This window comes from Paramisgurnus dabryanus, chromosome 20 (genome assembly GCF_030506205.2).
Source record: "Paramisgurnus dabryanus chromosome 20, PD_genome_1.1, whole genome shotgun sequence".
Taxonomy (NCBI): Eukaryota; Metazoa; Chordata; class Actinopteri; order Cypriniformes; family Cobitidae; genus Paramisgurnus; species Paramisgurnus dabryanus.
In genome coordinates this window covers 28,185,340-28,204,411 of record NC_133356.1, presented here as the reverse complement: position 1 = coordinate 28,204,411, position 19,072 = coordinate 28,185,340, and the positions used below count along the sequence as shown (strand labels likewise).

At 38.7% G+C, this 19,072-nt stretch overlaps 2 protein-coding genes across 4 annotated transcripts in view; one reads left to right on the top strand and one right to left on the bottom strand.

Annotated features, from left to right (window-relative positions):
- The window catches only part of dnph1 (2'-deoxynucleoside 5'-phosphate N-hydrolase 1), a 58,086-nt gene that overhangs the window by 29,000 nt on the left and 10,014 nt on the right, over positions 1-19,072 (top strand). The gene's annotated exons all lie outside the window — the stretch shown is intronic.
- Positions 1-19,072, bottom strand: part of LOC135733075 (cullin-9) — a 53,393-nt gene that overhangs the window by 26,257 nt on the left and 8,064 nt on the right. For all 3 annotated transcript variants that reach the window (XM_065251393.2, XM_065251397.2, XM_065251404.2), the window contains exons 3-18: positions 16,373-16,527; positions 14,005-14,586; positions 12,741-12,882; positions 10,898-11,091; positions 9,003-9,408; positions 5,684-5,876; positions 5,259-5,460; positions 4,956-5,146; positions 4,684-4,880; positions 4,255-4,492; positions 4,048-4,153; positions 3,734-3,961; positions 2,948-3,038; positions 2,600-2,771; positions 1,886-1,991; positions 1,698-1,793 (exon numbers count right to left, since the gene is read on the bottom strand). In XM_065251393.2, the coding sequence (XP_065107465.1) occupies positions 1,698-1,793; positions 1,886-1,991; positions 2,600-2,771; positions 2,948-3,038; positions 3,734-3,961; positions 4,048-4,153; positions 4,255-4,492; positions 4,684-4,880; positions 4,956-5,146; positions 5,259-5,460; positions 5,684-5,876; positions 9,003-9,408; positions 10,898-11,091; positions 12,741-12,882; positions 14,005-14,586; positions 16,373-16,527 (3,299 nt within the window). The remainder of the gene's footprint in view (positions 1-1,697; positions 1,794-1,885; positions 1,992-2,599; positions 2,772-2,947; positions 3,039-3,733; positions 3,962-4,047; positions 4,154-4,254; positions 4,493-4,683; positions 4,881-4,955; positions 5,147-5,258; positions 5,461-5,683; positions 5,877-9,002; positions 9,409-10,897; positions 11,092-12,740; positions 12,883-14,004; positions 14,587-16,372; positions 16,528-19,072) is intronic.

The following is a 19,072-nucleotide window of genomic DNA, read 5'->3' as shown; positions in this document are numbered from 1 at the left end:
TTTACAGGAAGGTAACACAATTTGTTTGCTGTACATAGATGAATTGATATGTCATAAAAAAATCCAGATAATCCAAGATGTTGATAATAATTCTGATAAATTACATAATTAATGTCTTTCTTTGTTCTGTCGAGAAGAAATTACGTTTTTTTTTTAGGAAACCGTTCCAGGATTTTTCTCAATTTAATGGACTTTATTGGGTGATTCTCACGAAATTAGACTTAGGAGTTGTCATGAAACATTTTGATAATAAAAGTAAATGCTATCAAAATAAGAAGCATACAGTTACAAACATCTCTTCATGTACTATTTTGCACATGATTTCAAATGACATCATACAAACCAATTTTTTTGTTTTTTCCACATTTAAGGGGAAACTTTTCATTACCGCAACGTGTCCATGACTGGATTTGGGTTCTTTGACATTAAAATATTATAAAAAAATCTAAAAAATAAAAAGCTTCAGTGCATGTTATACTATAAACATTTACAGTAAAGAAACATGTGGTATTTGGTGATCATTGGTAAATGTAGAGAGAATAGTAAGAAATATAAATGTGTCCAAGACCAATTTTCTCATCCTCCGCAACAATTTTCAGTCATTGTTTAAGCCCTCAAGGAACTAAAAATGTAAAAAAAATTTGTTGGAAGGGACATAATTGACTGTCACACTCAATATGGCTACCAGGAAAGCAGTTCTTATTTTTTCTCTCCAGATAAAAGTTAAAATTTTGTTTGTCATAGTACCTAGACAACTTTTTAGTTCTCATTACTGAAACATGAGTTTGTAAATGAATATATTTAATATAATATCATGTTGCGGTAATGATAATTTTTGATAATGATAATCTAAAAAATTAAAATAATTCTATAAGAAATATTTTTTAAATCCTCTAAAAAGTGTCTTCAAGGGCTTTTTAAAAATTCTGATGCTGGACACCTTCTAAATCTGGATTTCGTGAGAATCACCCTATTGGACCTGAACCTCTACAGTTCAATGCAGTTTAAAATTAAAATTGCATTACAATGCAGCTTTAAAGGTCTCTAAATGATCCCAACCGAGGCATAAGGGTCGTATCTAATGATACGATCATAATTTTCAAAAAACAAAAAATATGTACTTTGAACCAAAACTTCCTGTCACCTAACATATTATGTAATCACATCGAAAGGTATGACGTATGCAAAACTACCCCTACAGTGTTAACAAGTGTGAAAAAAAAGAGCGTTCAGACTTTGTATGTGAAATTATACTTAATGTTTTTGTGTCAGTTTATTGTTTAAAATGGTCTGCAAGTGTGCATTATACATATGTAACACATGACCTTTTGACGTGATTACATAACACGTGGCACGAGAAGTTGTGGTTTAAAAGTACATATTTTTGTTAACAAAAATGTACATCATTTTGCTAGATAAGAACCACCTTATGCTTCGGTTGGAATTGTTAACTCTTTCACCGCCAGCGTTTTTTTAAAAAGTTGCCAGCCAGCGCCAGCATTTTTCATGATTTTCACCAAAGTTTAATGCCTTCCAGAAAATGTTTTTCTTTAAATAAATAAACATACAATAGAAGATTTTTTTATGAAAGTGGAGTAATCCTTTAAGGTAAAGAGGGTTTTATGTTGACAAAGCAAGCAAAGACTGTTTTAAATGTGCTATAACAAGGAGTACTCTTCTCATTGAAGATGTCTGACCTGTTGACATCTTTTGATTCGGATCTGAATGATGGGCCAGAAGCGGGTCATGTTCTCCAGCAGAACCACATGACTGGCTGAGGGTGGCACATTCACCTGTTCAACATACGAAAACAAAGCGTGAGTCATCATTACATGCATCTCTTAATTTTTGCTTCTGCAAGAATGAATAAGATGAGTTTTCTCACAGTGTTGAGTTCAGTATTGATATTTGTGGGATCATCTCCTCCCAGAACAACAATACGAGCCGGCATATAGCTGGAATCCTCGCTGGCCACCAACACCGTCATCTGCCTGTCAATTAAGAAAACTGGGTTCTTGGTTTGCCACAAATAAAACAGCATTTTATCATAGCCATACAACAATTTGTTTCATACAGATTAACATTTAATGCCTGGGACACACTGGATGATTTTTACATCTTGAACGATTTTAAATCTATTGGCGACAACAGACGTAAGGACAGCACACACACTGGAGGATTTGACCAGATCGTGAGATCACACACGTGATGACTGAAGAAATGATTTCAAAGTGACGCGAGATCTCACAGAAATGCAAGATCAACATGGCTTGAGAAAAACAAATGTGGTTGTTCTTGCATGACACATTATAAAAGCACTTGTATCACAGTTGTCCAAATCAATATTATTTCTCGATACTCGTCTATCAAGTCATGTTTGTGGGTGTGTTAATTCAGCTATAAAAGCACGCAACATCCGATTGAAGCTTGCATGCTTTTATTGGCTATTGCAGCGATCATGTCGGAGGCTGCCTCAAGAGTCAAGTTTGTTATTTATGATTAAATCGGCCTTAGGAATCTGTCACCAAAATCCATAGCAATAAAAATATCAACATCTGCATAAAGCTTATGTTTATGACAAACCCTTAAGCCAGTTTACCTGATGATGACACCCTTGTGCATGTAAAGGTTGATGAAATGAGAGCCTGTGCAGCCGTTGGATTCCCAGTAGGTTTTGGGGTTTTTGTCTGTCAGCTTGTTGGCTCGATGGTGATTGGAGGAGACCTCCACCTTCTCCCAGCATTTATCCTCCTTTAGTTCAACACTGGAGCCTGTAGAAAACAATGCATCAAAATTAACCAATGCACCAGGTTAAGCAACTTACTGGAATAGACGCCACAACTGCAGCAAAGTTTGAAGTTTGTAACTAGCAGCTAACTTTAGCATGCAGGTGACCCTTCGAGATTACAAAACATAATTTAACATTAACAGTCATTCAGACACTGACCTTGGCACAGGTTCCTCAGGAACACATCAAAGAAGGGAATGTTAATAGGCTGATGGCTGCGTCGGTGCTCTTCAATCTGACCAAGAACCATCTGGTGAAACAAATATGTAAACAAAATTTTAATGACAAGCTAAAAAATGTAGAAAAATCTGCAAATAATTTAAAGAGTAACTAAACCCCTGGTCAGAGCATGACTCCACCCACTGGCAATATTTGAAAAATGCAAGAAAAGTGGGCAGATCCCAAGGAGATAGAGGGGATGAACTAAGTGTGTGGTGAGATCGTAACTAGGGCGTGGTGATTTTGAACCTGCTTACGTCACGAGTCATTTTTTGGACCCACCATCCAATAGGAAAATTCAACTGCAGTAGCCACCGTTCAACCTGAAGAGGGCAGCACTCAGACGTTTTTACACCATATATTGTAGTATTGAAACACTTTATATCCAAATGTCAAAAAACGTACTAAAATCAATAAACAGCACTAATAAAGCCCCATTCTCACAGATCATTAACTAAAAAAAGTTGGTTTAGGGTTTAGTTACTCTTTAACGAAATTACACTGAAACATAACATGTACTGAACACTTTATGCAACACAAGAATGAAATCAGACGGCACATATCATGATGATGTCACAGGAGAATCCCTATGTATCCAAAAATAAACGTTCCTGCACATATCCGCCATTTTACCACATGGTGCATTTCTGCTGATTCATACAACTTCATGTAGGATATTAACAAATCAGATTAAGCAACTGAAATGATTTTTTGGCTCATTTGTACCTGTATGCATCCTGCCAGCACACTGGTGGTCATTTTCTTGTAGAGACTGGCGTATTTCTCACAATCATTGATCAGGTCTCGCAGCTCTGTGACCTTGAGCAGGTTGGTGCTGTGTTTGTCCATGGCTTTCAGAAGGGCATCTTTGGTGCCAAGACGGCACATCACAACAGCGTAGTCTTTGTTCAGAGACGCGAGTCGGTGCAGGAAGCATATGAACTGCTGTACGACCTAAGCGAGGTGACAGATGAAATGTTAAAACCTGTCGGTATGATGACATTTGACGATGAAATGCTACGTGATGAAGACGAACGCACATCTCTGTCGCTGATAAAGGCCGTCATAGATGACAGACACGGCTCGATGCTCTCATGCCACGGCAGCAGATCCTCCTTGTAGTTATCCAGAAACTTGTTCAAAATCCTGTTGAGGGGGAAATAGTTACCATAGTTAACACTTTAAAACACAAACAAAGTCATATGGGGTTCAAACGGGACAAGGGTGTTGTCATGATAAGGGTTTACCTAAGGATAGAGAGCTGTACAGCACGGTCCACTCTGTGCTGGTCAATGAGTCGAATGAGGTCTTGAAAGGTATCTCTACTGTGGGTCACTTCATTTCTCTCTTTCTCCAGCTGGGAGGTGTCGTCGCAGAGCAACTGTTCCAGAGTCAGTATGACCTCTTTAGTGGCTGACATTTCCTTCAGACTCACCACCAGCATCTTTAGTTCTGTGTCTTTAAAGTCATGATCGTCTTTAGACTCTACAGAAACAAAGACAGCGGTGTGTAATCCAAAACCCTTGTGATCCAAATCCAAGACATATCATTAACATGCTGCGAATTACAAAGGCAAAGAATCATTGTGACTTTTTAGACACTTTAGCTGTGTTTTCACTGACTGGATTTTCACTGTGCACGTTACATTTTGCAGAAAAGGTAATGCACAGTGACACCTTTTTTCTCCAATTTGTGGACCATAGAGATGTGGTTGAGGGCGATGATGGCCAGCATGCTGTGATGATTCGGCGCAGAAAGGCACTTCTTCAGCGTGGCACTAACATTGCAGGCGACCAGCTGCTCCGCCAGGGTTTTGTGGCTAGAGATCAGCATGATGATGACCAGCAGCCCATTTAGCACAGACAATCCACAGCTGCTTAAAAAACACGATATTAAAATCAGCTAAAATGCAACAGGTTCTAAAATAACCATCCTTCAAAAATCTCACCCTGTTGTGTTGAGCATGAGTTCAATGGCAGACGGTATGGCACACAGGAGACCTTTGGAGCCCTCTGGTGTGGCAGAGCCGATGCTTGCGAAGATCTCCAGCATCATCTGAGTGCCAGACTCGGACAGGGGCACACAGCCACCTACACTGCAGGGGTCATGCTTACTGGCACCTGTTATGACCTTCAGAGTCTGTGAGAGAACAAAATGCATGTCAGACTATTTCTGAATTTGGACAAGATGAACATTTTAGAGGAGTGACTAAAGGCAAAGAAAAGACATATGGATGTCACATGACACTCACCGCCAGTGCGATCTGCTGCACCTGTATACAGGTAGGATACTCCTGCATGCAGGACAAGATAGCTTTAACACCGCCTTCTGTGGCGAAGGAGACCCTCCACTCATATTTTAGCATGAAACTGTGTGTCAGCAACAGCGCAATCACTGCGTTCTGCTTGGGCTGACTGCCAATCATCTCCACCAGCATCTTCAACACTTTTTCACTGCATGCGAGAGAAAAACATTTCAGATCTCTATAAATCAATTGAACACTAAAACACTATTTTAACAAAAAAAATATACAGTACAGATAATGTTTTTATATCTTCATATACCTAATAATCACAATCAGTAAACATAAGTAGCCCTTTATTCCCTTCACACTTGCAAAACCTCTACTTTCAGGTCAGGCCTTGAGTGCTTTTAGTCTGTAATGCGGGGTCTCACCGGACGCTTTGTGCAGAGTCTGATCTGAGGGTGCTTCTCTCCTGAGGTCCCTCCTCCTCCAAAATCTTACTGATGACCTTGATGCCGGCCAGCTGCAGTCCTGAGTCTGAGCTGCTCTTCCTCATGATGTCCACCACCTCACCGATCTTCTCCAGAGAGCTCTTTTTACCCTGCACCTTTGGACTGCTGAACACTGAAATCAACAGCACACACAAAACAATCACTCAGCAGATGTCAAACATAATCCAGATACAATAACAGAAGAGGTACTTATTGGTTCTCTCAGCATTTGTTAATATGAATCTATCATCTACATTGTTAATGATTACAATAAAATTAAAGTGACAATATAGCCTGCTTTCTGTGCCAGAAATGTTCATGTTCAAAACAACTCACTAGAGATTGACCGTTATATCCGTTTCCTGAGATTTTCCCAGATATTTAATTTTCCCATTATTGGGTATCGGTTTTTAAAATCGGATTGACCAATAAACACCACCATCTTGTGGCCTTTTTGGAAATTGCATGCTGGACTGTTATTTCATCACAGTGGTTAACGAGAGGAGACTACTGCTGCGTCCGAAACTGTGTAGTATTACAAAAACAGTATGTGAAATGTACCCGGATGACCTACTACTTCTGGTTAGATTTCGAAGCGTGCATACGATGGATACTTTACTATCCCATAATGCCCCAGGAGCGGAGTTATGCAATGAAGAAGAAAGGCGAAAGTAGCGATGCGGTCGTTTTCGCCCTGGTGTGACATGATGTGATGACGACGTATGTCACTTGATGTATCAACATGGCAGATATAGTATGTCCGAATCGTATTCATAATACTAGGATCCATACTATACAGTACCTACTCTTTTAACAGCCAGTAAGAACTTCATCTCGTTAAAGGCGACCTTATAAAAAGGACTTAAGATTAATCAACATATTTGAAGATAACAGCCATTTATTTACATATGAGATGTGTTATAATGCCTGATATGCAATTTATGCAGCTTGGCTAAGAAAAAGAAACAAACTCACATATGGTGCTTTTCCATTGCATAGTACCCCATGGTTTAGTTTGGGTCAGCTTACTTTTGGGAGCTTTTCTACTGGGTGCAGTTCAGTACCCGATACTTTTTTCTTGAGTAAACATATTCTCATCTGTGCTCTGCTATAAGTTCCCAAACTCCCTTTTAGCGATGAAAAACATCCACAGGTTGAGAATCAGGGACACTATAGCAGTTTTTCCAGACTTGCAGTTTGTGGATGAACATTCGCGACGAGCACGTCAGCATTATATGCTTAAATGCAACTTCAATGCGGCCGTCGACCGACGCCATGGGTGTTTGAAAAGAAACTGTCATGTGAGACAGAGGAAGTGATAAACGCGATGTGCAAAAATCTATTTGTGGTGGCCAATTTTAATTTTGTGGCGGAATAAATAAATAAATGTATGGGAATGTTTTTTTTTGCATGGGAATGTACAATGATGCTCTCACATGTATGATGTCACAGCAGTAGGCAGCGCAAATATAACGACACGCCTATAATCCCTCCCACTCCAAAGTGTTACTAAACTCAATGGAAAAGCTAACCAAGCCAAAGTGAGGTGAGCTGACACGACCCAAACTAAACTAAACCGTGGGGTACTATGCAAAGGAAAAGCGCCAATAGACTGATCCATTAAATCCTGTCGCAGTAACGACATAGTTTTACATGAATGAAACAGCCATGAAAGAATGCGTATGGGAAAGCCTCGTCAAATCATGTTCAAATTGCTGTTCACTTCACTCATCGGGTTAAAGGCTGAAGCACAGCTACTGCATGTAACTAACTTTTAACAAGATTTAAGTTATATTAACATTTACTAGATAAACATTATTTAGCTAAAAAACAAATCATTAATTAATATCAACGGACATTAATTTAGATATTTATTACCTCCATGAGCTGTCACAGTTTGATACAGGTAATGCGTGAGTAAATGCATAGATAAACAGCACTTTGTCAACAGTCATTTCATAAGATATAACAACAAAATATTCATTATTCTGACATACAATACCAGTTAAGAAATAAATTGATATACAAGCTGTTTTGTTTGTTACTTTGGAATAAAAAATATATTATTCCAGTGATAGGATTTATTAAATTAATATTATCTGGCAAAGTATTCTTCACTTTTTCAGATTTCCAGGTGTTTTGAATTATAGCCTCACATTACCACAACAAATTTACCTTCATCCGAATGCACAAGTTTTATTGGAGGCGGCCTGCAAATATATGTTTATATGTTTGCACAACATACACTTTGTACACTGTAGACATGCATATTCACTAGGGCTGTGTATCGCCAACAATTCCCCGATACGATACGTATCCCGATACAAGGGTCCCGATACGATGCGCATCACGATACAAGACTATTTTGAATTACATTTTTGTTCAGAATTAAGTAAGATTATTATTATTATTTTTATTATTATTTGTTTATTGTACATTAAATAAGCAGTGTTGTAACTGTTGTGTTTTTGCCATTCATTTATTAGCTATTAGAAATATTTAAAATCCCAGAGTTAGTACTTAACTTATGTTTTTTTTTAAAGCAGTTTTACAAAGATGGTGCCTTACTCTTGTCTCTCATTGTTCTACATCTATGAATATATCTATAAACATGCAGTCAGACCTAATACTATTTAATAGAAATCAGATTATTAATGTGACAGTTATAGTTTGAAGTAGCTCTGTATCTCTTCTCTAGACGTACACTTTTCACATGCAAATCTTTGTCGTGTTTCTTCTCAAATGCGTTAGTACTGTTTTATAAGAGCATGGCTAATAAAGCTCTTTGCAGTAGTATAGGCTAAGATATCTGCGCTTTCATACTGAACTCATTCACTTTAATGTGCGCGCGCGAGAGAAAGAGCGCGCGAGTACGCGGCTCACTATGCAGACACGTGCGCCAGCGTGACAGACACGCAAAGTGAAAGTATACCCTGACACCTTTAACTCTACGTACTCCGCAGGACACATGCGTCCTTTCCATATGGTTCACGGATCAACAGCAATTCCTCACGTTACTTTCAAAAGTACATCCGAATCGATACGGATGGTGCTGTATCGATGCGCGCATCGTCAGGCGTCCATGACGATGTATCGTCGTATCGATATTTTGAACACAGCACTAGTGTGCACTAGCATGGCCTTAGGTTGCTGGAGGATTCACAGGACAAAAATTTCATTATAAAGTGTTTTCTGTACGTATGACAAAAAAACTCTTGAATCTTGAAATATGATTCAGGGGTTAGAGAGAATAACTTGCCTTTCATCTTCTCCTCCAGGTCATCCGGATACTTGGTGTCATCCTCACTCGGAAGCTCGCTTTCGGTTTCACTGCCACAACTTCCCACATCTGCTGGGGTCTCTTTCTTCGCTTTCTTAGACACAGAGCCCATGGTGCAGGAAGAGGAAGAAAAGGAAGATGCTGCCGATGACAGCAATGATGAAGATGAAGCTCCCTGTCCTGCCAGCGAGCCGTCCATCAGCATGTCCTCGTCCTCCAGGCCGGTGCCCCCACGGCTTAGGTAATGCTTGGTGAAAGTATGTGAGCAGAGTAGGTCGGTTAGACAGGAGGCCTGCAATTTCTGCCTCAGGTAATGAAGAACCTTCTGCGCCACCTCGCTCGTAAGAGACAGCTGGATGAGAGTAGATTCATCCAGATCCACCATCTGTAACAAACCAGGAGAGCAGGCAAGAAAGCATAACTTTTAATCGGGCATATTTAATAGATCAAATTTTACACACTCATTATTACTAGTGCTTGACCAACACAAGCTTTTTCAATAGCCAATGCCACAAGCAGTATCTCAAGAAATGGTTGATATAATGCATTGCAAACATATACAAACGATTTAAAAAAGAAAATTGCTGTAATTAACAATTATTCTATAGTCTATTTATTCACTATAACAGTATGAAACCTTTTGTTGAAACAACTTAATTGTTTCCATCAACAAGGCTGTCGGTAGCAATAACAACTTGCATACGGGGAGGAAACACATCTGTTATTCGGCCAAGCCATCAGTTTTCAGATGATGATAATACTCAAAAATGATCATAAAGAGGCATTCAGTAGTCCTATTTGGGTGGAACGCCACAAATTTCAAGGAAATATCTGTATTTTTATCTTAGAGCTAAATGAAAACCAAAGCACTGAAATCACGACCCATCCTGTTTGCTATACAGATAGTGAAGAGTTCAGACCAATGAGAGTTCACTATGGGCAGCGAGCCAGCATTTTAAGAAATAAGCACATTTTGCAAATCCTGTTTAGTTTAAGCATCTGATTCAACACACCAGCTCATCAATACAGTGCTCCAAGACTTTGTTTACCCTAATAAGTCCCTTGGGGTCAATCCTACCCCCAAGCCACTTTTCTTTAGTTTAAAAACATGGTTCCCTTCATCTCAGTGGAATAAGATTTTGTGACTTTTCCAGATTATCTGTCAAGATTCATATAAAAACTGGGCTTGATTCGGGTGTTCAAAAGAGGTGTAAAAAATGTTACCAAAAGAGTCCCTTTGGGGGCAAAAATGAACCCAATTGAAATTAATGGGAAATGCAAAAAAAATTGGCAAAAAAAATCAATGCATCCAGGAGAAATCTGAAAACACAAATTCTACTATTTGAAATAATATTTATTTTGAATGTCCTTTCTAATGTTTATATATACATAAATGCACAAAATGTATCACTAAAGTAGTAAATGTTGAGCAGTTGGCCACATAAAAACAATTTCAATCAAATTTAGATCATAATTTATGTAAATTTTTCATAAAATAAGCTAATGGTGTAGTTGAAGAATTGAGTGGTAAACAGGTACAAAAGTACTTCATATCTACCAAAACACAGCATTAATGTATAGATGGGAAGTAAACAAAAAAAATATATATATTATTTGTATCATTAAAAATGTATATTTTTTGTAATCACTCTTTTAATTTCTGGGGTCATTTTTACCCCCAAGGAACTCGTATACGTATACAGGAAAATAGGGGCTTATGAGGGTTAAAGAAATACAACATGTGAGTCTGCCTGTGAAAACCCAGCTAAGGTCATGTATTTGTGCCCTAAGGGCCGTTCACACTTTCACAATAACTTGTGTAAATCTAATATCTTACGTGCGAAAAGCCCCAAAAAACAAAAAACGCTGGTTACCGGTTCATCGAGGCTCTGCCTTAGGATGCCGTTGACCTCCTCCTGCTGCTGCTTAGACTCCAGCTTCTTGATAAAGAACAGCACCTCCCACCACTCAGCTCGACTTAGGGTTTCTGTGTCGTCCCGAGGGCTCTCCATCAGGTACGGCAGTGAGTAAAGTCCTCCAGGGGGCTTTGAGAAGAATGTCTGACTCACTGACACATTCATTCACACACACACACACACACACACACACACACACACACACACACACACACACACACACACACACACACACACACACACACGCACACGCACACACACACACGAGGGGAGAAGTCACACCAGGACTTAGACTCTACAAAACCAAAGAAATATAACAAAAAGAAATGTGGTCTTCACCCCAATGTGCAGTGAAGCCCGGAGTATAGTCTGTTTTTTTACGTGTATGCAAAAGTATGTGCACTGTCGAATGCACAGCTTTTGCAAAGCGTAGTTTATTTGACTCGCACTTGTATGCAGGCGTTCGCCGCATATGCATTGCAACAAAATGTAGCAAACATGTTTGTGAAAAGCATTTTAAAGTGTCAGAGAAAGACGCGAAAACATCAAGTTTTAACAAGTCTATCTATAGCTATCTGATCAGAAAAGTGACCAGGTGTAAAAGGCCCTAAAACTGGCAAAATAATTAGAAAAATGAAAAATAAAAATGTGTTTTGTTTTATTTGGCTTCGGCTAAGAATTTTCCTTTCGGTGCATCCCTAACCGAGAACCATAAAATATTTCTGCTGTTGGTGCCAACGACTAAAAATTTGGTATTGTGACTAGGGATGCACGGAAATGAAAATTATTGTCCGAAACCGAAAACAAAGGAAACCAAGTCCGAAAACCGAAACAAATTATTAAGCCAATTATTAAGACAAATCCATTTATGGCTATCACTGTGTACTAACTTTACTAGGGGTGTGTGACGGATCACAAATCTCACAGTTCGGATCACATTACAGTTTTTGGGGCACAGATCAGATTATTTTTCGGATCAGCAAAAAGCGGGTGGGAAAAAAATCTAATAAACAAAGAAATTGCAAACATTTATAAAAATTAATAAAGTTGTACATTAATAAGGTCTGAAATAAGCATTAGGTACAAAAATCTAATTAAATGAATAATAACACTGTCTTTATTGTATACATTAAATATATTATTTTAAGTAGGTTAATCTTTAAGCACAGACTGGTTTCTGACTGTAATCTATACATACACTTAAGACATAAAAAAATGTTTTTATTAGAAAAAGAATACTGTGGAGATCATTTTGTTTATATGTGCCCTGTCAATAACAGAGAGATTTTATGTTCGCTTGTTTTTTATTTTAAACTCGTCTCTCTCGTATGTGCACTATTGAGGGCACTTAAACGTGCGCGCGCACACACACAGACGGAGGGTGAATCCCAAACAGTGCAAGAGTCGCTCCACATAAAAACGTTACGTTGTTTTTCATTGCTTTATTCGGCAAATGTATGTTAATGGATTACAGTACGAGACACATTAGCGTGAATCTCTCTAAAGTTTACACATCAAGACATGCTTAATCTTTGCAGACGCGTGCAAACAGCTCAACCGTGAGTGAAACCTGCTTGAGCACGAAGAGTAGGGGTGGGTGACGACTGATCACCGTGAGTGAAACCCAAGCGCTAGCGCACGGATGGGAGGGGCGTGGTTGACATTCATTTTCGGTTGACATTTTCGGCTGGATTTTTTATTCCGGTCCGAAACTGATAATGCCATTTTCGGAAACCGGAATTTCGGTGCACCCCTAATTGTGACAACACTACACACAAGCATGTATTAGTGTTGGTCTTACCTGTAGTGAGTTTGAGTGTCTCTGTAAGGGACGAGGCCTTTTCCTGACTCTCCTTCTCTGATTGAGTACCACTGCCATTTCCTAAGATCTCAACCATGTGCCAGTGAACCCAGTATGTCCTGGATAAAGAGTTCCAGTATACCTAAAGATCAAGATATCAAAAACACAGCTTGTGTCAACAAAGACTGTATACCTGCAACTCCATACATGGAACAATGCTCACACATTGCTACAATATTTACAGAAGGTATATATACTGTTTAAAAGTCACATGTTTTCTGATCCCATTTTTCAAACTTTAGTTAGTGTGTAATGTTGCTGTGATCAGAAATAATACCTGTAAAATAAGTTCACTGCCAGGCGATATATTTTGCTGCTGATGTCACCTGCTGACGTAGTTGCCCATGTTTTTTTGTTTTTATCGCTTTTTTATTTAAGCCATTATGCAAACATTGTAAACAATACTTAAACAGTCTGTATAAATGCGCAAATTACTTACCGGCATATTCTGTGTCTGTATGCTGGCAACTATGTCAGCAGGTGACGTCAGCAGCCCGCGCCATAGTCTAGTCGTGAACGCGCAGTGAACAACCAAGGAGGAGAACAATTTGTTGAATAAAATTGTTTATTTTGTTTTCTTTGCGCACTAAAGTGTTCTCGACGCTTCATAATATTAATATTGAACTACACACATGGACCTTTTTGGTGATGTCTTTCTTTCTTTTCTGGGGAAACAAATTATGAAACTAACTGAAGTCAATGGGACGAACAGAAGTATCCCGGTTTTCATAAAAAAAAATCTAAAAATGTGTTCTGAAGTCAATCTGAGCACTTTGTGGTTCAAACGACAGAGGGGTAATTGATTTATGATCAAATTATCCGTTTGGGGTGATCTAACCCTTTAAAGTGTGTCTCACGTGTCCAAATACAGTCAACACTGTACAGGATAACATAAGTTGATTAAAAAAAAATAACAGACCGTACCTTGGGGTAACCCTGTTGGCTGGTTAAAATGACAGGCCACCTAAAATAAAACTGCCTACATCTCATTTACTTACACTCATGTCATTACAAACCAAAAGTGTGAGTCAGTACCACAACTTTATTTTTAGGTAAACTATATCCTTTTCAGTCAACATAAACTGTATTAAAAGTGTTGCAAATCTGTTTGAGTCTGACAGATAAATTAAAAACTTTAATACCAATTTATCCATACTTCATGTAAACATTCTAAACACAAAACTAAAAAAATAACAGCACCAACCTGCACAGGCGGCGAACCGTCGTTACTGTAGCGAAATTCTCCTTCGTCCCCAGAACTGACCTCCTCATAGTCCTCCAGCATACGGACCATCATGCCGCTCTTTAAGTTGTCCTGCACATACTCCACATAAGCCGAGCGCGATGTGAAGTCAGAACGCGTCTTGAAACCGTTTGCAGTTTTCTTCTTTTTGGGTGGTGTGACTGTGGCCATTGCAGCTGGGACCATGATTGAAGATGAAGGGGAGAAGCGCGACTGAAAGATGGAGCGAGACGGGTGTTTCTGGGTTTCGTTACTTATGTTCTCCATACATCTGGCTGAGCTGGAGGTGAGGGGTGACTGGCGATTGCGATCCCAGCCCATAACTCGGACCAGCTCGGAGATGAGGTTGGCCATGGCCATGGTGAACTCAAACTCCCTCTGCACGCGTGCATTTTCTGATTGAAAGGCAGCCGTGGAGGAGGAGGAGGGGCCGACTTCCTGTCGATCAGAGGTAGGCTCCACCCCTGCCGTATTGAGTTTGTCCATCAGTGAAGTGACGCACAGGTAGCGCTTTACCAGCGAGAAAAGCAGCTTGCCTGGAATCTTTGATAAATATAAACAATTACTACACACAGACACTGATATAGGTTTGACAATATTCACACCCATCTATCGTTGGTAATGTAAAGGTAGTCACACACCAGGTGAAAAGGGTCAATGAATCATGATGAGAACTAATACCCAAATTAATTCTTACTTAAATATGAACTAATGCTGAGTTAAGGCATGTACTAAACATAAACTACTGAAGAGTCATCATTAACTACAACTGGAATCACGACTCAACATATGAATTCATTGTTAATTAATAGATTAATTAACAAGTAAAAAAGATGTCATGTTGTACTTATTGATGACTCTTTATTAGTTTATATTTAGTACATGACTTAACTTAGCATTAGTTCATGTTTAAGTCAAAATATATTTATGTCATTATGATTTATGGACTCTTATTATAAAATGTAACCGGCAACCTGAGGCATCGAGACCACATGACCGAAACATGTGCCGTTTTTCAATAAAGGAGTTGCTTCTCTTTTACACTTGTGTGTTTCGCTTTCATTGTAAGTTGGCAGGCTTCACACATTGCAGTTTTTGTTTACTTAAACCTTTCAGTCTATGCACTACATTTTGAAAAGCTTATTCTTTTGAAAGCAATGCAAGTTTTTTTACTTTATCAGTTGTACCATTTATTTAAAAAAAAACTGTTAATGTGTATCTTTGGTTTCATGATGTTATAAGAATAAAGTCAGTAAATAAATCAGTTAGATGTCTTGGTTTGAGATAGATATTATTTGTGGTACAATAAGTAAATATGATGTTAATTTGGTTCATGCACCGAAAACCTTGGCGAGTCAGAGGTTTTACAATTGTCTGTTTAGTTGTCAAACATTTCTTTAAAAGCATTTATGTTCCTGCTATTTAACGTGGTGGGTAAGTTGATGTTTCATAAATGGTTCCTATTGGTTTCATTTTGGCTTGGAAAATCCCGTAAAGGAACACGCCCACATTTTGGGAATTTAGCTTATTCACCGTATCCCCCAGAGTTAGATAAGTCCATACATACCTTTCTCATCTCCGTGCATGCTGTAACTCTGTCTGACGCAGCCCCCGCTAGCTCAGCTTAGCACAAAGACTGGAAGTGAATGGCTCCAGCTAGCAAACTGCTCCTGATAAGTGATAAAATAACGCGAACATTTTCCTATTTATGTGTTGTGATTTGTATAGTCACACTGTGTACAAATAACAAGGTGATATGAGACACAGCGATCTTTTAACAGTATACATACTGGGAACTATATTCTCAGAAGGCGAAGCACTGCTACATGGGCGGAGTGATTTGATCACAGCCCCGTGAAGCCCCCTGGTGAGGAGCAGAGAGTTTGGTCAGAGTTGTGCAAATCACTCCGCCCAAGTAGCAGTGCTTCGCCTTCTGAGAATATAGTTCCCAGTATGTATACTGGTAAAATATGGCTGTGTCTCATATGACCTTGTTATTTGTACACGCTGTGACTATACAAATCACATCATATAAATAGGAAAATGTTCACGTTATTTTGTCACTTATTGGGTGTAGTTTGCTAGCTGGAGCCATTCACTTCCAGTCTTTGTGCTAACCTAAGCTAGCGGGGCCTGCGTCAGACAGTTACAGCACACACGGAGATGAGAAAGGAAGGTATGGACTTATCTAACTCTGGGGGATACGGTGAATAAGCTAAATTCCCAAAATGTGGGCGTGTTCCTTTAAAAGTAAACAGGGGACAGCGAGGCGTCCTACTAGACGTTGGACAGAGCGGTTTTAGGCTGAAATGGAACAGAGGATGAGTACCTGGGGCAGATGAATGCCTTCAAAGGAGATACCGTGCTCCTCAGAGGAGGTGGTCTCTGCAAAAAGCTCCAGCAGGGTGTAGCGGTTATCAAAGTCCATGTGCTGTTCAATTCCATCCTGTTGGCTGAGGGACAGGAGCACATAGGCTCGACTGCCTGTGAAAACAAAATGAAACAATCTTTTTTACTTCAATCAGTTTTTTTGCCTTCTACCAGTCTGCCACTTTATAGACTGTACTTTAGAGAGAGATGGACATTTTGGCACAAGATGGGTTTGGAAATGCTTTTAAAAAATAACAATTATTATACTGAAGGAGCTCAGCCATTAAGCCTGCGTACCAGTCATAGACAGAAAAGATTTCATGTGTGCCTGTATATAGTAGGGTTGTAATAGTATGAGATTTTTACGGTATGATTAACATCTAAGAAAATATCACGGTTTCACTGTGTATGCTATTAAACAATCATTATTTATATAAACATTAGCTATAATGACCCTGAAATAAATGAAAACAGGAAGGGTTTTTGGGATGGACTTTGTTTATTATATCAAACTTTTTTTCTGGAAAAAAAAACTTATGGAAGTATGAGTCTACCATTTGAAAAAAATAAAAAATAAGTTATTTCTCTTTAGATTAGACAATAATTAACCAACCTGTCTTTCCTGTTGAACAGCATAAATGGGAGAGCAAAAATTGCAGGGCCATTTCATATACCCAAAGTATTCACATACTGCAGATTTTAACTTTTTTTGGCGGGGACATAGATCAAAAATTTTAGCATCTGGCTCTGACATTTTCTCAGTAGTATCATGTATAAGTGGAGTCCAAGCAGTCACGTGGGGAAAAATAGCATATGTGTTTTTTTCCCAAATCCGTGGATAATCAAATGTTCACGGTACAATAACCGCACAATACTGGTATACCGTTACAACCCTAGTATATACTATGAGAAAATAATAGCATGTGATGTTACACAATCACTGACAATTACAATGCACTGTATGTTTAATACATTATGTTTGATTTTAGACCAGTGTTTCTAAGCGCACAAACATTTCATACCTCAGTGTTTTCATTTATTGTGTAAAAGAAAGAAAGGACACTGATGCTTTAGTTTTGTTGTGGAGAAGTCATATCCTTATTACTGGCTTGTGGTGGACTTACAGAATGAGGAGGTGAAACAAGGTTCGACTTTCATATTTGCCTATATGTGTAAGACAGCTATGACAGATGGGGAATGATATTCAAGGGGATGGTCTATGGACAAGTTTATAAAACATGAGCGAGAGAAATTATAGATTTAAGTTGATGCGCACAAATATTGTGTTGCGAGTAAACATGCTGCACAAGGTTTTGTACATATATATTTAAGGACTTTCTCAGATTTTTCAGAGCAATTGTTGAAATAATCTTGTGTACTTTATATACACTAGAAAAAAGGAAAAGTTTTATCATTAATAGCCTTTAAGACCACTCCAAACACTGTGGGTTTGTGCTAGAAGTCAGGAAGAATGGAATAACAATATGCTCGTACATTGCACATTAGATCAGAAGAGTAGGTGGTATTTTGTGGCTGCTCGAACACATTCGACCACAAGAGCATCTATTCTAAACCACAAAAGTAATCCGGCAAAAGTACTTTTTTTTTTTTGCGGAGGTAAGCAGAAATGATCAGAAACACCTAACTCCTGCTTATCATCAATAGTTGCGTTCGACTTCATGTGGCATCACAAGAACCTGCAGGCGGATGACAGACCAGGGCCCGGTTCCCTGATAACGCTCACTCTAAGAAGACTCAAAAAGACATATCTTACCAAAGTTGTTTATGTTCCTAAGTGTGTTCCCCGAAGTGTCCCTTAGGAAGTTTCTTAACACACTGCCACTAATAAGGTCGACGTAACAAAGGCGCTGTCCCAAGTGAAGGTGCTGAATTATTTGCGATCAATCGCTCAGGGATTGATTTCCCACTTCACGCAAAAGTTCAGTAGGGCGTTAAGAAAGACAACACGTTCTATACAAATATGGAACATTACTCAATTTATTCTAGTAACATTTATTTTAACATAGTTTAAGTTATCTGTAAAATAGGGATGCACGATATATCGTGCGACATATCGTTATCGGCCGATAACTGCTTATTTTTAATATAATCGGTTATCGATCTGATAGCAAAATTAGGCCGATAAATGATGGATTATTTTGGTTTGGCCAAAATTTCCATATCAGTGCATCCCTACCGTAAAATAAAGACTATTTATTAAATTATCAAATTGTCAGTAATACGAGTAGATGAACCGGGTATACCTTGCTAATCCTCCACCTTCCTTATCCCGTTGTGCCACTTGTGCCGCTTCTTGACGTGGTTTTAACGACTTTAAAAAAATTATGTAATACACTTTTATACTAAAGGTAAGGTACTTTACAATCAGAATTTATTGGCATGCAGCTGCAGTTACTTCTGTTTAATGCGGTATTGCCTTCCATTGGTTAATGTTTTCAATAAAAAGCAACCTATCTACAATGAACAGAGAGAGTTAGATACAAAATATGGTCTGAGAAGGTCCAGCAGTTCCATTATGAGTTGTCTTGGGAGGCAACATTTTTTTTTTTTAATTTAGCCACGTCAGGCAAAATGTCAAAAGGGTTTATTTGTTGCTGAATAAAAAAATTGGCATGGACTAAACATGGCTCCGCGGCCA